At 36.2% G+C, this 12,086-nt stretch overlaps 1 protein-coding gene across 1 annotated transcript; it reads left to right on the top strand.

The window, feature by feature from the left end:
* Window positions 1-10,052: 10,052 nt before the first annotated feature.
* On the top strand, window positions 10,053-11,846 carry LOC116176146. The gene has a single exon (XM_031494620.1). It carries the CDS (start codon window positions 10,053-10,055, stop codon window positions 11,454-11,456), a length of 1,404 nt encoding a protein of 467 aa, XP_031350480.1. The 3' UTR covers window positions 11,457-11,846.
* The last annotated feature ends 240 nt before the right edge of the window (window positions 11,847-12,086 follow it).

Genomic DNA, 12,086 nt, shown 5'->3' with positions numbered 1-12,086 from the left:
TTCTTACAATTTGGAGACATAGCTATTCAATGCAACTATCCAAAATGATCCAAAACCGTAATTCAACGAGTCCACATCGATAATTTCAACTAACGGGAAGAGAAGAGATTTGGCGAACTTATTCACATAGCAATATGCAATCTTTTATTTCATCAAGAATTTAATATGACCTCCGTAAACATTTCGATTGGTGCATCTCGTCACGATCAAATATGTCTATACAATGCTGTTGAGCACGCAATTCACCTATTAACATATTGTAAATGCGTTGGCATTTATCAGAACATGGATTAGCAATAACATTTATGGTATCCAATTTGATGGCGGTGTTTAAATTTAAATTTATTAGAATAATGGGTAGATAGGTTAAATTACATCAGTAGCGGAAAAAATTATAAATGGGCTTTCTTGGTTATTTGTAACTATACTGATGGTTTACTTTTTTGACAGTACCAATAAATCTACATCACCATTCGTTTACTTTTACAGCGCGTAGAAAACTATCTGTAGGTATAATTTATATGAACATATTTCCTAAGCTTCCCATTTACGTAGGCATTTCGTCAATATTTAATCAATTTTTTTATGCAATTCATCTTTCAAATGGACGAAACCGGGTATGGTATTAAAGTTCAAGTTCACCCACGGCATAAGGTCCACTGCCATTAATCCAAGTGAATTGATGATTGCCGTGGTTGTAATAGATTGATACATACGTTTAAAAGTGAAGGATAGTTTGTGAACTATTAATGTTAGAAAGTAGAAATTGATAATGTACTATTTAAATGTTTGCGCTACTAGATATTATCAAAAAAGAGAGTGTTGTTGTGATTAAGTATTCTTTAAATAAATCTATTACATAATCGTGTGCAAAACTGTATGTAAATTAGAAAGTTTTACTCAATCCGACCAAATTTGTACTATTAATAGCCGCTCTTTTTCTTCATCTTCGTAATCTTCTAGTTTAGGCATCATTTTCAAGTTAAAATAGATTCTAAGATCATCGATATATTATGAATTGAGGCAAACGGGTGCCAGTACGGTAAATCAGTGTAAATGGCATATGGATAGTTAGAAACGGCGTCACTTGATGTTATTCTTGTTTTATATTACCTCAAAATTGTATCACTCACTATACAATGTTCGATTTTTTGTTTTTTTTGTGATTGCTAGCAACTTTCTCACAAATTGTCTAAACCAGCGGTTCCCAAACTTATTTCCATGGCGCTCCCTTTCATAAAACACGCTCACGCTCCCCATCCCGATACATAAACATATTTATTAAAAAAATTACAGGGTGTTTTTTTTTCATTTTCACTATGGGGACTCGGAAACCGTGAGAGATATAAAGCAGCTTAAATGGGAAAAGTTATACAGAATTTTATTGTGGTTAATTTTCCCTTTTAAAGTTTCTTGTAAGTGTACAAATAGCGAAGTTATGGCCAAAAAACCGAAAAAAGTCATTTTCGAGAATGCGTTGGCGTCTATTTATTTTCAAAGATATCAAAAAATAATTTTAACAAAACCTTGGTGACGGTGCTAAAAAAATTGGGAACCACTGGTCTAAACGATCCAGTAGCCAATAACATGTAAAATGTAATCCAGATGGTTCTCATGGGTCGTCTACTAGAAATGCTTTTAAGTTGTCCAAAGGATGAAGTATAAACTTACCAATAGAGACGGATTATCTAAATATTGGACCATAGGCTAGTTTCCCTCAAGAAGATTTGCTCAAGTTTTCCGTCCCGTATGTTTAAATCACCCACTAAATTTCCCTCAGATTTTCTTCCAGCTCCTCTCAAGTTTCACCCAATTTCATTAAGTCGCTCCTAATATCCTCCAGTTACCCTCAAGTTTATTTTAAGTAAGTTCTCTTTTAAGATCTCTCTATATTTTTTGAAAAAGGATATAGGAGAGGTTAAACCGCGGGAGGTAGTCGTAGGGCATTACGCGGTAGACCGCGAAGGCGTCGAGCTGTGCGGTCAGAAATCAGATACGCCCCCGCGCCGGTAGGTTCTAAGCGTCAAGCTACGAAGTGTAAACAGAATAAAATTTAGGGGAAAGATCGTTGCCATAAAAGGGGGAAATTAGCTGACCGACGGAAAAAATTCTCTTGCTAAAAATTTCACATTATTTCAGTATTGGGTATCCAAAACGATTCCTGTAATTGTTTTTCAATTGCAACTTCTAACCTATCATAAGCTGTAAACTTTACATACACTGAGCATAAATAAATAAATACATAAATAAATAAACACACAATTATTTGATTTACAATGACAAAAAAATGTATTCCGAATCACATACGCAATAAGTCATCAAGAACAAATTGTTAGTGATTATTGGACCCAAGTTGTCGATTAAAATATTTCACCCAGACGACAAAAAACAATTGTAGGCTAATTTGTGGATTACTAATAACGTAGTGCTTGAAAATTGATTCTAAACTGTTTCTAAACATCACGGAAGCTGTTACACAGTCTACCGATTTATTAATTCATCTCAATATAAAGATGAAAGTGGTGCAATCATTTCAGGACGTATGAAAAAAAGTTACTCTAACTCTTCATGCGCGTATTTTTAATTAGGCCCGACCTTAGTATTTACAAAACAGGTACGCAAGTTTTTTACGCAATCATTTCGGACTCCATAAATATTCAGCTATCCCATCCTTCAAAAGTTTTATAATCTGCGACGGAAGACATGACTCAATAAAAATTACACACGAAAAAATAATGATCAACCTGCTAATATGGTTAATTTTAATTATTCGTGTAATTGGCTAGAACCTTCAAACTAAATCTCGTGCACCTCTTTTACACCGAATTCAAATAGGTTTGGTCTTAACAATGAAATGCCGTCAAAATATTTTAGAAAGTATGGGTCGAATGAAATTTTTTAAGTTGCTTCCAATCGGAAATATTTAATCCATAATTATTTTAAACGAAGGATTTACTTTAGCACTAATAGTCTGTAATGCAAGAGTCTTCGGCATTAAGTAAGACACAAGTCACGACTTCTCAAAACGTGAATAACATCTTACACGATAGAAAAACAAGGTTTGCTACTTGAAATCTAAATTTCCAATTTAAATACCCACATGAAAGCTCTCACAGTTTTACAAATACATACCGGCAAGGTTGCTATTTTTTTTTCCTTTACGATTGCCATGAATTATTCAAATTGATTTCATATGCCTACCGGGATTACTTGTTGGTGTAAACCACTATTGATTTGGCGGAAATGTGTGCGAGTGTTAATATCTGTCGAAATTTGGAGATAATAATAACCATAATTTAAACATTACGCAGGAATAAGTATCCGTGTAGAACTGTTACATCTTTTTTAATGTGTGAAATATGAATAATATAATCTTTGCGTGTAACATTTTTTGCCTTTCCTCGAAATTATATGGTTAGTGGAGAAGAGCGAGTGATTTGTTTGTAACGCATGTACGTTGTTTTGGAGCGTTTCATGCCTGCGACTGTCGGTTTTTTGGGAACACTATGCGGTATCCAAGAATCGAAAATACTGTGCAGTGGAGAGACTAAGTTTGAGTAATATCTGCAAAAAAATTGCATGTAGTAATATTAGGTTCTATATTTAAAATTCAGGGTTAAAACCATATAAAATTAATCATTTTATGCACGTATGTATCATAAGTTACAAACACGGAACGTATAAATATCGGTGTAGTTAGTGGGAGGAGATTCTTTAGTCTGTAGCCGGCAGTCATTGGTACCGTATCTAGGCTGCGTCTCGAACGAAAAGAGTGAAATATCATCTCCATCAAGTTACCGCCGTGCCGCGGACGAAGAAGATATTTCAAATTTTCTACAAGACCAAGTCTATTACGGATTTTATGGGCGGTCCGTGCAGATTAAGCTGACCAGGCTGAATAAGGTGGGGCCAGAATCATTCTCCAGATCGAGGAAACGGTTCAAGCTCATCTTGCTCAAGCTTGCCGGGGGGGAGGGGGGTATGGAATACCGCCCTGAGGAAGGGGGTCCGGGGAGCAAAATTTTAAGCACTTCGAATGACTGTCACGCGGCGAAAGGGAGAGGAGGAGGTCATGCACCGGCGAGCGCGAGGTTCGGGCTCCGTCACCCGTCATCTCGCCACCTCTATCAAACGATGTTTTGCATATGCATTCGTGACTAATGACAATCTCGTTCGAATGAGAATCTCGTTCGCAGGTTTTTAGTTCATCAATAATTGAACATATTGCGCGGGTAATCAGACAGATATCTTAGGCACGTATATCATTTCATTTATTCAACCAAAACTTTTATTTATTTTTTAGTGAAAGGAAAAGGCGTTCCAAGTTAATCGGTGATTGCTAATAAAGAGGCGATTTATGGAAGTTGCGGGAGATATTCCTTCTTCTCTCGACTGTACAAAGCGGTGAATGGTAAGCAGCGTTTCATACGGAAAAGGAGTTCTAAGTTAATCAGTGATCGCTAACAAAGAGGCGATCTATGGAAAGTACGAGAGATATTCCTTCCCTTCTCGATCGTACAAGGCGGTGGATGCTAAGCAGCGATTCATACGGAAAAGGCGTTCAAAGTTAATCGGTAGTCCATACGAACGAATTGGTATATGAAACACGCAGAAAGTGCCCGAGTTTCCTCTTGGTGATCGATACAGAGAACTCGTGCAACATGTAACATTCTTCTTCCCTACAGCATTTATGTTTAGACTGACGCTTCGAAAAGTGGTCTTATTAAAGTGTATCCACATGCGATATGGAAGCTTATTTATATTCAGAAATCGAACAAAAACTAAAATTGTATTGTATTGTATTGTGTACCTGTTATACTACTTTTACTACATTAACTGTTAATATACATATTAAGCCCAGCATAATTCAATGACGAAGAAGTTAACATAACCTCCTACAAAAATTATCTGTCACCTTTGTTTATAAATGAATTTAATGGTTCAAGAAATGGAACCTATCCATTAATTATGATAAATGCGTTACAAAAATATTCACACTACGACGTATTAATAACCCACCAAACATCAACATTAACGGTCACATCATTCAATGGAACGCCAATGAGGAGCCCGTTAAATACTTAGGTATATACCTTGACAGTAAATTCACGTGGAAATACCATATACTCAAAAAACTAAACGAAGGACACACGAGACTAATCCAGCTGTATCCACTTCTAAACCGAAAGTCCGCCTTACTTCCTCAATGCACTATTATCCTGTACAAAGCACTGATACGTCCATTAATCCTCTATGGGTGTGTGGTATGGGGAAACACAGCCAAAACAAATCTTCAAAGACTTCAGATACTCCAGAACAAAATCCTCAGAATTGCATTCAACGCCCCCTGGTTCATCACAAACCAACAACTGCATTACGAACTAGACATCGATACAGTTGAGCAGCATATAGCGAAACTTACTAAAAAATTTCACGCCAACCTCAACAACTGCAGTGGTGCAGCCCACTACACACTGGGACGACGAGGTATCCATGTACGACTCAAGCGTAAACTACCCCAAGATATATTCCTTAGCGACGACAGCGACCAGTGACCAGTTCCAACAAATCCAGTGCTCACAAGTGAACGTAACGTAACATTTAAACATTCTTGCGGTCATACATACCGCTCATGTTAGTTATATACTAAACACATCCTTGTTAACAATGCCTTGTATAACAGTGTAAGTAAATTGTTGAGCAGGCAAAAGCCTAAATAAAAAAAAAAAGAAAGCTGTCACTTAAAATTTTTCAGTTTCGCCAACTTAATATTGACGAAATATAAGTAAAATTACACCAGATTTCGAGGAAATGAAGTGAACTTTTAATTAAAATTGTGGAAAATTTAGGGCTTCTTCCGCAAATTTTTTTATTGAAAACGTTTAATAAGGTGTCTAGCCATTTTTATTAATTTCATGATTGTTTCTGAGGGGCTTATTACCCCTTATCAATTTTGCATACTTATGTAAAGACAAGTTAACCGCTTACTTGCGAGTTTGTATCAAGTTGGTGTTGGTGGATACCAGTTGCCAGTAGAAATTTTAGACTTGCGCCTGAACATACTTCAGATATACTAACCCGTTGCAGTTCGCCCTATTATTTTATTATATAGTGTGTGCAACCCAACAGTTTTGGCACAGACAAGCTCACAGGTCAGTTTAGTGAAGAGCTACAAGCGTGGAAGAATTATGAATCTTCAGCAACATCTGGTCAAGAGTTTTAAATTTGATGAATCCAATAATCGAACGTATGTAATGGTGACGTCGCATTTTACTTATTGGGACATGGGAAACTGTAGCAATCGATAAAGTTCGTACTGGCATTTGCCTATATTTTATTCCTATATACAGAGTGCCCCAATGAGAAGTATACAGAGGGCTTTAGGGTATTAAATTTAGAAATTTCGAAAAATCCTCGAACACGTCAATTTTGTATTCGAGGGGGACAACTTTTGGAATACAAATCCCGAACCCAAGTCTTCACCCCCTCTACGTAGGGAGCTTAACCCCTAAAATTTTAAATGGAATCCTATGGCAAATGGCACATTATTTGAAAGCCAATCTAATCTGCTTTGCTCTTTAAATTGATTCGTTTCAGAGATAAATCGCATTTGAAATGTTTTTTTCTAAAAAAACCAAAGAAATGCGATCTAAGTCATCTTTATTAAAATTTTATTCTGACACTTCAATTTATTTATTATACCTTTCTTGTTCTGGTCCCTCAACAGGCTTGCGCCCAATTACAGAATGACCCGCATAATGCTTTTGTTTGTTTGTTTGTTAAACTTAAGTGAACCTGTCAGTTCTCCGAAACGAATCAATAGAATTTAAAAAGCAAAGCAGATTAGTAATCACGATTAAACTGGCTTTGTAAATAATGCGCCATTTGCCATAGGATTCCATTTAAAATTTTAGGGGTTAAGCTCCCTACGTAGAGGGGTGAAGACTTGGGTTCGTGATTTGTATTCCAAAAGTTGTCCCCCTCGAATACAAAATTGACGTGTTCGAGGATTTTTCGAAATTTCTAAATTTAATACCCTAAAAGCCCTCTGTGTACTTCTCGTTGGGCCACTCTGTATAATAAGCTGATGGATTTGTGTTTGTGTTTGAATTCTCTAAAAATACTGAAGAGGAAAGTCAAGAACCTTGTAACGAGTCCATCAATTTCTTTATTAATTATTAGATTAATACATACTTTAGTAAATGGGTCAAACGTAAGGCCCGTCCATATAATCTTAGCTTTCCTGTTTTGCTGTTCGTGACGCCGCGCTGCCCGCTGGTACCACTCAAACCTGTGACAGTTCGCGAAAGATTGGCATTTTCTGGGAAAATCGTTGTTCGCGGAACAAATTTCCCCCTACGTGAACCGAGCCTGCACAAAGGAAGAAAGGGTACCGATATTATTTTGGTGCCCGGTCTCCGTGTTTGTAAGAAGGGAAAAATTTTTAAATAGTTTGTTTGGACGAAGGAATATACGTTCAATTCCCGGTAAGAGTTACGGCCAGGGTTACGGCGCTTATTTAAAGTTGAACAAATTGTTGTTTATTTATTCCTTTCAGCTACTGTATTTCTTCTCAACGGGCCAACAGTTTCATTAAGCAAATAGTTTTGTTTGATTTACCTTCATATATTATGTCATATATGAGGCGTAGAATTTTATCAAGCACTATCTGGGATATTCAAATACAAAACACGACTCCATTCCCACTACTGTTGCATTTTGTCGCGCAAGAGCGACGCTCGAGTAAAGATACCTGACTATTCCGAGTTAACAATGAAACTATACCTTTACACTTTGACATCCATCTACCTAGCGTTGCAAATTTTGAAATGATTGGTGCACGTCCTAGGAGTACTGAGCAAACTATTGAAACTATTAGGAACGTTTTTCACCAATATTTTAATAGAAATGGTTTGCAAGTAGGTAATCTCAATAGTGGCAACGACTGTTTCCTTCATATAGTAATATAATTGGAATTGATTACTCTTCATATTTCAGCAAACATCAAAATTTTACCGCGGTTAAAAATGTGGCAACATTTGTTTTGCTAAGAAGACATACTTTTCGTCAATTTTTCACCCGTTACGTAGCTCCCCGTTGATCTTGACTTGAGGTACTTCGATTATTAGACATTGCCAATAACCTTTTGAATTCATCATGATATTCCGATCCAAAAGAAATACATGGTAAGACGTCGATGGGAGCCACAAAGTCAAGGTTAAAGGCAATAGATTAGTCATGCACAATTACCGTTGATTAATGAGTGTAGATTAAATAGATTTAAATGTAAAATTTTTTAGTATTAAGAAATAGACCGCTTCTTCATGCGTTAAGCATGCAGGAGCTATGCTTGACCAAGATAAATCTAATGACCGAGAGCTTTTCTACTAATTGCCGTAATTTGTGAACGAAAAAATGAAGGGATGAGTGAAAGTATTTCAAGTTAAAAATCTGACTCCAAGATGTTGTAAAACAAGATTGTTTCACAGTACAATACAGATGTACCATATTTTTTTTAAACTCTAGGACAAACATAAATAAAGAAAGTGAACAATACTCTGTATCAGTAAAAAGGAAAATTGTACTTTTATGTAATTTATATTATTTCAACGAGGTGCGAACCTGCTTTAAATTAGAATTCCGATTGTGAAAATGTCTAAACTGTGTCTATAAAATCTTTGTATTTACATGTCATCGGTTACATCATCAACTTTCTCTTAATACATGTTGATGCGGTGATGCTAACCTAACAAAGGTGAGGAATTCGTAAGTTAACCGCTACCTAAATCTTAAAGAAGTTAAATGTCAACGGTTAATCTTCAACCTTCAGTAGCTATAATTTTAGATTTCAAGTTTAAAATAGTAACTTTACTTGGTTTATTTGCGTACGGTGAGTAATGGTGGCGAAAAACTGACATTTTCGCAATTAAAACCGAGACTTAATTACAGGAAGAAAAGGAAAATTACACTATTAGAATTTATTTGGTGAGAAATTAAAAACGTATAAAAAAGGTGCAATTAACGCGAATTCAGTTTACTTTCTTCAAGCTAAGATGGGAACATCGTTTGCTTTACAACTACTAATTGAACGTTACTTATTAGGTGGTTACGACATTTCTGATTGTTACATGAACTAGGAAATGCTAATTATTTCCTCAACATATAAAGCCCAACGTGTGATGTGCCTTTATTGCCAATTTAACTCGTGGATTATTCATCTCGAGCACTCGACTTTGTCATGCTCGCTGAGTTCTCTCGAAACTAAAATCTAAGGTTAAGTTCTTACATTCAAAGATCGATGTGAAATCTAAATCGTGAACACTTTCTCAAAGAAATTGCACACTTTTTTTCGAATTTCAAGCGGCACGTAATTAATAAGTAGTAATTATTGCCTTAGGCTAATCCGGAAAAAGAAATGGTGGAATATGGTTAACTGAAGGTGCACGAGCGAAAGATTAAATTCAGTTGAAATTATATGCTTGCAATACAGGAACAGGATAATAGTCTCGGAAGTCTGAAGTGCATACACTGGTATTCCGTATTGTACTACTAAAGCCTATCCTCCAAATTCTTCGACGACAATTCTTCGAAAGAAAATTAGTTCTTCGAATGAAACTCTTCGAAAAGGAAAGTTCTTCGAAAATAAAATTCTTCGAAACAAATGCATCGAAAATAAAATTCTTCGAAACAAATTCATCGAAAATATAATTCTTCGAAACAAATTCATCGAAAATATAATTCTTCGAAACAAATTTTTCGAAAATATAATTCTTCGAAACACATTCATGGAAAAGAAAATTAATGGAGGGCGATTGGAAAGTGTTATTCCTAATTAAATAATGACAGTTAAGAGGCATGGGTCATTTAGGGCAATTAGCCTAAAGAATTACATTTAAAAGGTAATTACATACTTTTCAAATTACGCTTATATTTAATATTAACGGCATGTTTCTCCTTCTAAATTTAATGATCCTTAATTAAATCATTCTGTATAAATTCTCAAACGATAGATAATAGGGTTCTAGTTTAATTGAAAACTTCGATTCGTTAAGATGGCTTTACAGTTCATTGAAAGTGAAAAGCGAAAACCAAAATTGTGTGTAAACAATCATATTTATTATAAATACAAGGTGGTGGATGAAACAACATATTGGAAATGTGAAAAATTCCAAATTACAAAGTGCAAAGCTCGAATGAGCACGCAAGGCGAAAGAATTGTGTCCCATGGGAAGAAAGAACACAATCATGTCGCTGATGTTGCGAAAGTGGAGTGTGACAAGATACTAAATAACATAAAAGACACTGCAAGAAATACTCGAGACTCTCCCCATGTGATTGTGTCAGATGCTTCAGTAGGAGTGAGTTTGGCTATCGCAGGAAGGCTACCATCAGTTGACTGCATGAAGAAAACCATTAGAAACGTAAGAGCAAAGGAAAATCCAGGTCCTGTGCTTCCTTTACATCGAAGGGATATTGTTTTTCCTGAATTGTACACTCTGACAGAAAACCAAGAAATATTTTTAATGTTCGATTCCGGTCCTCAGGACGATCGAATTTTGATTTTTTCTACCAGACGAAACTTACAGCTATTGGCACGTTCTAGTCACTGGTATGCTGACGGCACATTTAAGGTATCTCCACCGCTTTTCGCGCAACTATATACCATACATGGACTTAGACACAGCAACAGCATACCTTTAGTATACGCTCTCTTGCCTGATAAAACTCACAATACCTATGTGCGACTTCTTGGACAAATTAAGCAGCTCGAGGCAACTGTTAACCCAGAAACGATATTAATAGACTACGAAAGTGCAATAATCGGTGCCATTGAAAGCGAATTTCCTGGAGTTGTTGTGCGTGGATGCTTTTTTCACTTTTGCCAGTGTATTTTTCGTTCTATCCAGTCAAATGGGTTACAGCAACGATACGAAACTGATGCTGATTTTGCACTCACTATGCGCTACCTGTCAGCACTAGCATTTGTTCCTCTTAACGAGTTAGTGCAATCCTTTGATCTGTTATTGGATAACAACGTCTTTCCACCAGAAGCCCAGCCAGTAATTGATTATTTCGAAGACACCTGGATTGGCCGCCCTGACAGACGACTGCGTCGTCGTGCACCACGATTTGCGCATGTCATGTGGAACTGCTACAACAGTGTACTGGAAAACTTGCCAAAGACTAACAACGCTCTAGAGGGATGGCATCGCGGCTTCCAGGAGATGGTAGGCGGAAATCATCCAAACATATGGAAGTTTGTTAATGCGCTTAAGAAAGAACAGAGCCTCAATGAGTTGAGAATTGAGCAATACCATAGTGGGCAGCAACCGCCAGCTAGCCGAAAGAAGTATCGCGATTGTGCGGAACGAATACGACGTTTAATATTAGATTTTGATCCAGCCAATGACGTAGTGCCATACCTTCGAGGAATTGCCCACAACATTACCTATTAGAATACGTATTTAGTTTGTGAAATGAAAAAAAATATAGAACCAAAAAAGTGTTGTCAACCGCACATAGTGCACGAACTGCCCCAAAACATTGTAAATATTGTAAACAAAAAGCAAAAAAACAACAAAAAAGTATTGACAACCGCACATAGTGCACGAACTGCCCCAAAACATTGTAAATATTGTAAACAAAAAGCAAAAAAACAACAAAAAAGTATTGACAACCGCACATAGTGCACGAACTGCCTGCCCCAAAACATTGTAAATATTGTAAACAAAAAGCAAAAAAACAACAAAAAAGTATTGACAACCGCACATAGTGCACGAACTGCCCCAAAACATTGTAAATATTGTAAACAAAAAGCAAAAAAACAACAACAAAAAAGTATTGACAAGCAAAATTATGGAAGACAGTAGAGCCAACCTCCTCGTGGTGTCTTCTGGGTAACGCCGATAGGCTCTAATGGGTAAATGTTTATTTAAAAAATTAGCCGAAATGAATCATTTTTTTAAGAATGATATTTATGGTTCAAAAAATTTATTTCGAATAATTATATTTTTGGGGAACTTTCCGGTGCAAATAATTTTATTCGAAGAATTTATTTCGAAGAGTTGCATATTCAAAGAACTTTC

This window comes from Photinus pyralis, unplaced genomic scaffold (assembly GCF_008802855.1).
Source record: "Photinus pyralis isolate 1611_PpyrPB1 unplaced genomic scaffold, Ppyr1.3 Ppyr1.4_LG7, whole genome shotgun sequence".
In the NCBI taxonomy this organism is placed as follows: Eukaryota; Metazoa; Arthropoda; class Insecta; order Coleoptera; family Lampyridae; genus Photinus; species Photinus pyralis.
Note: the sequence above shows the minus strand (reverse complement) of the source record. Positions and strands in the feature narration are given on the sequence as shown.

Coding starts and splice junctions, on each gene's coding strand:
- LOC116176146 (XM_031494620.1), top strand. CDS start 10,053: ATGGCTTTACAGTTCATTGAAAGTGAAAAGCGAAAACCAAAATTGTGT.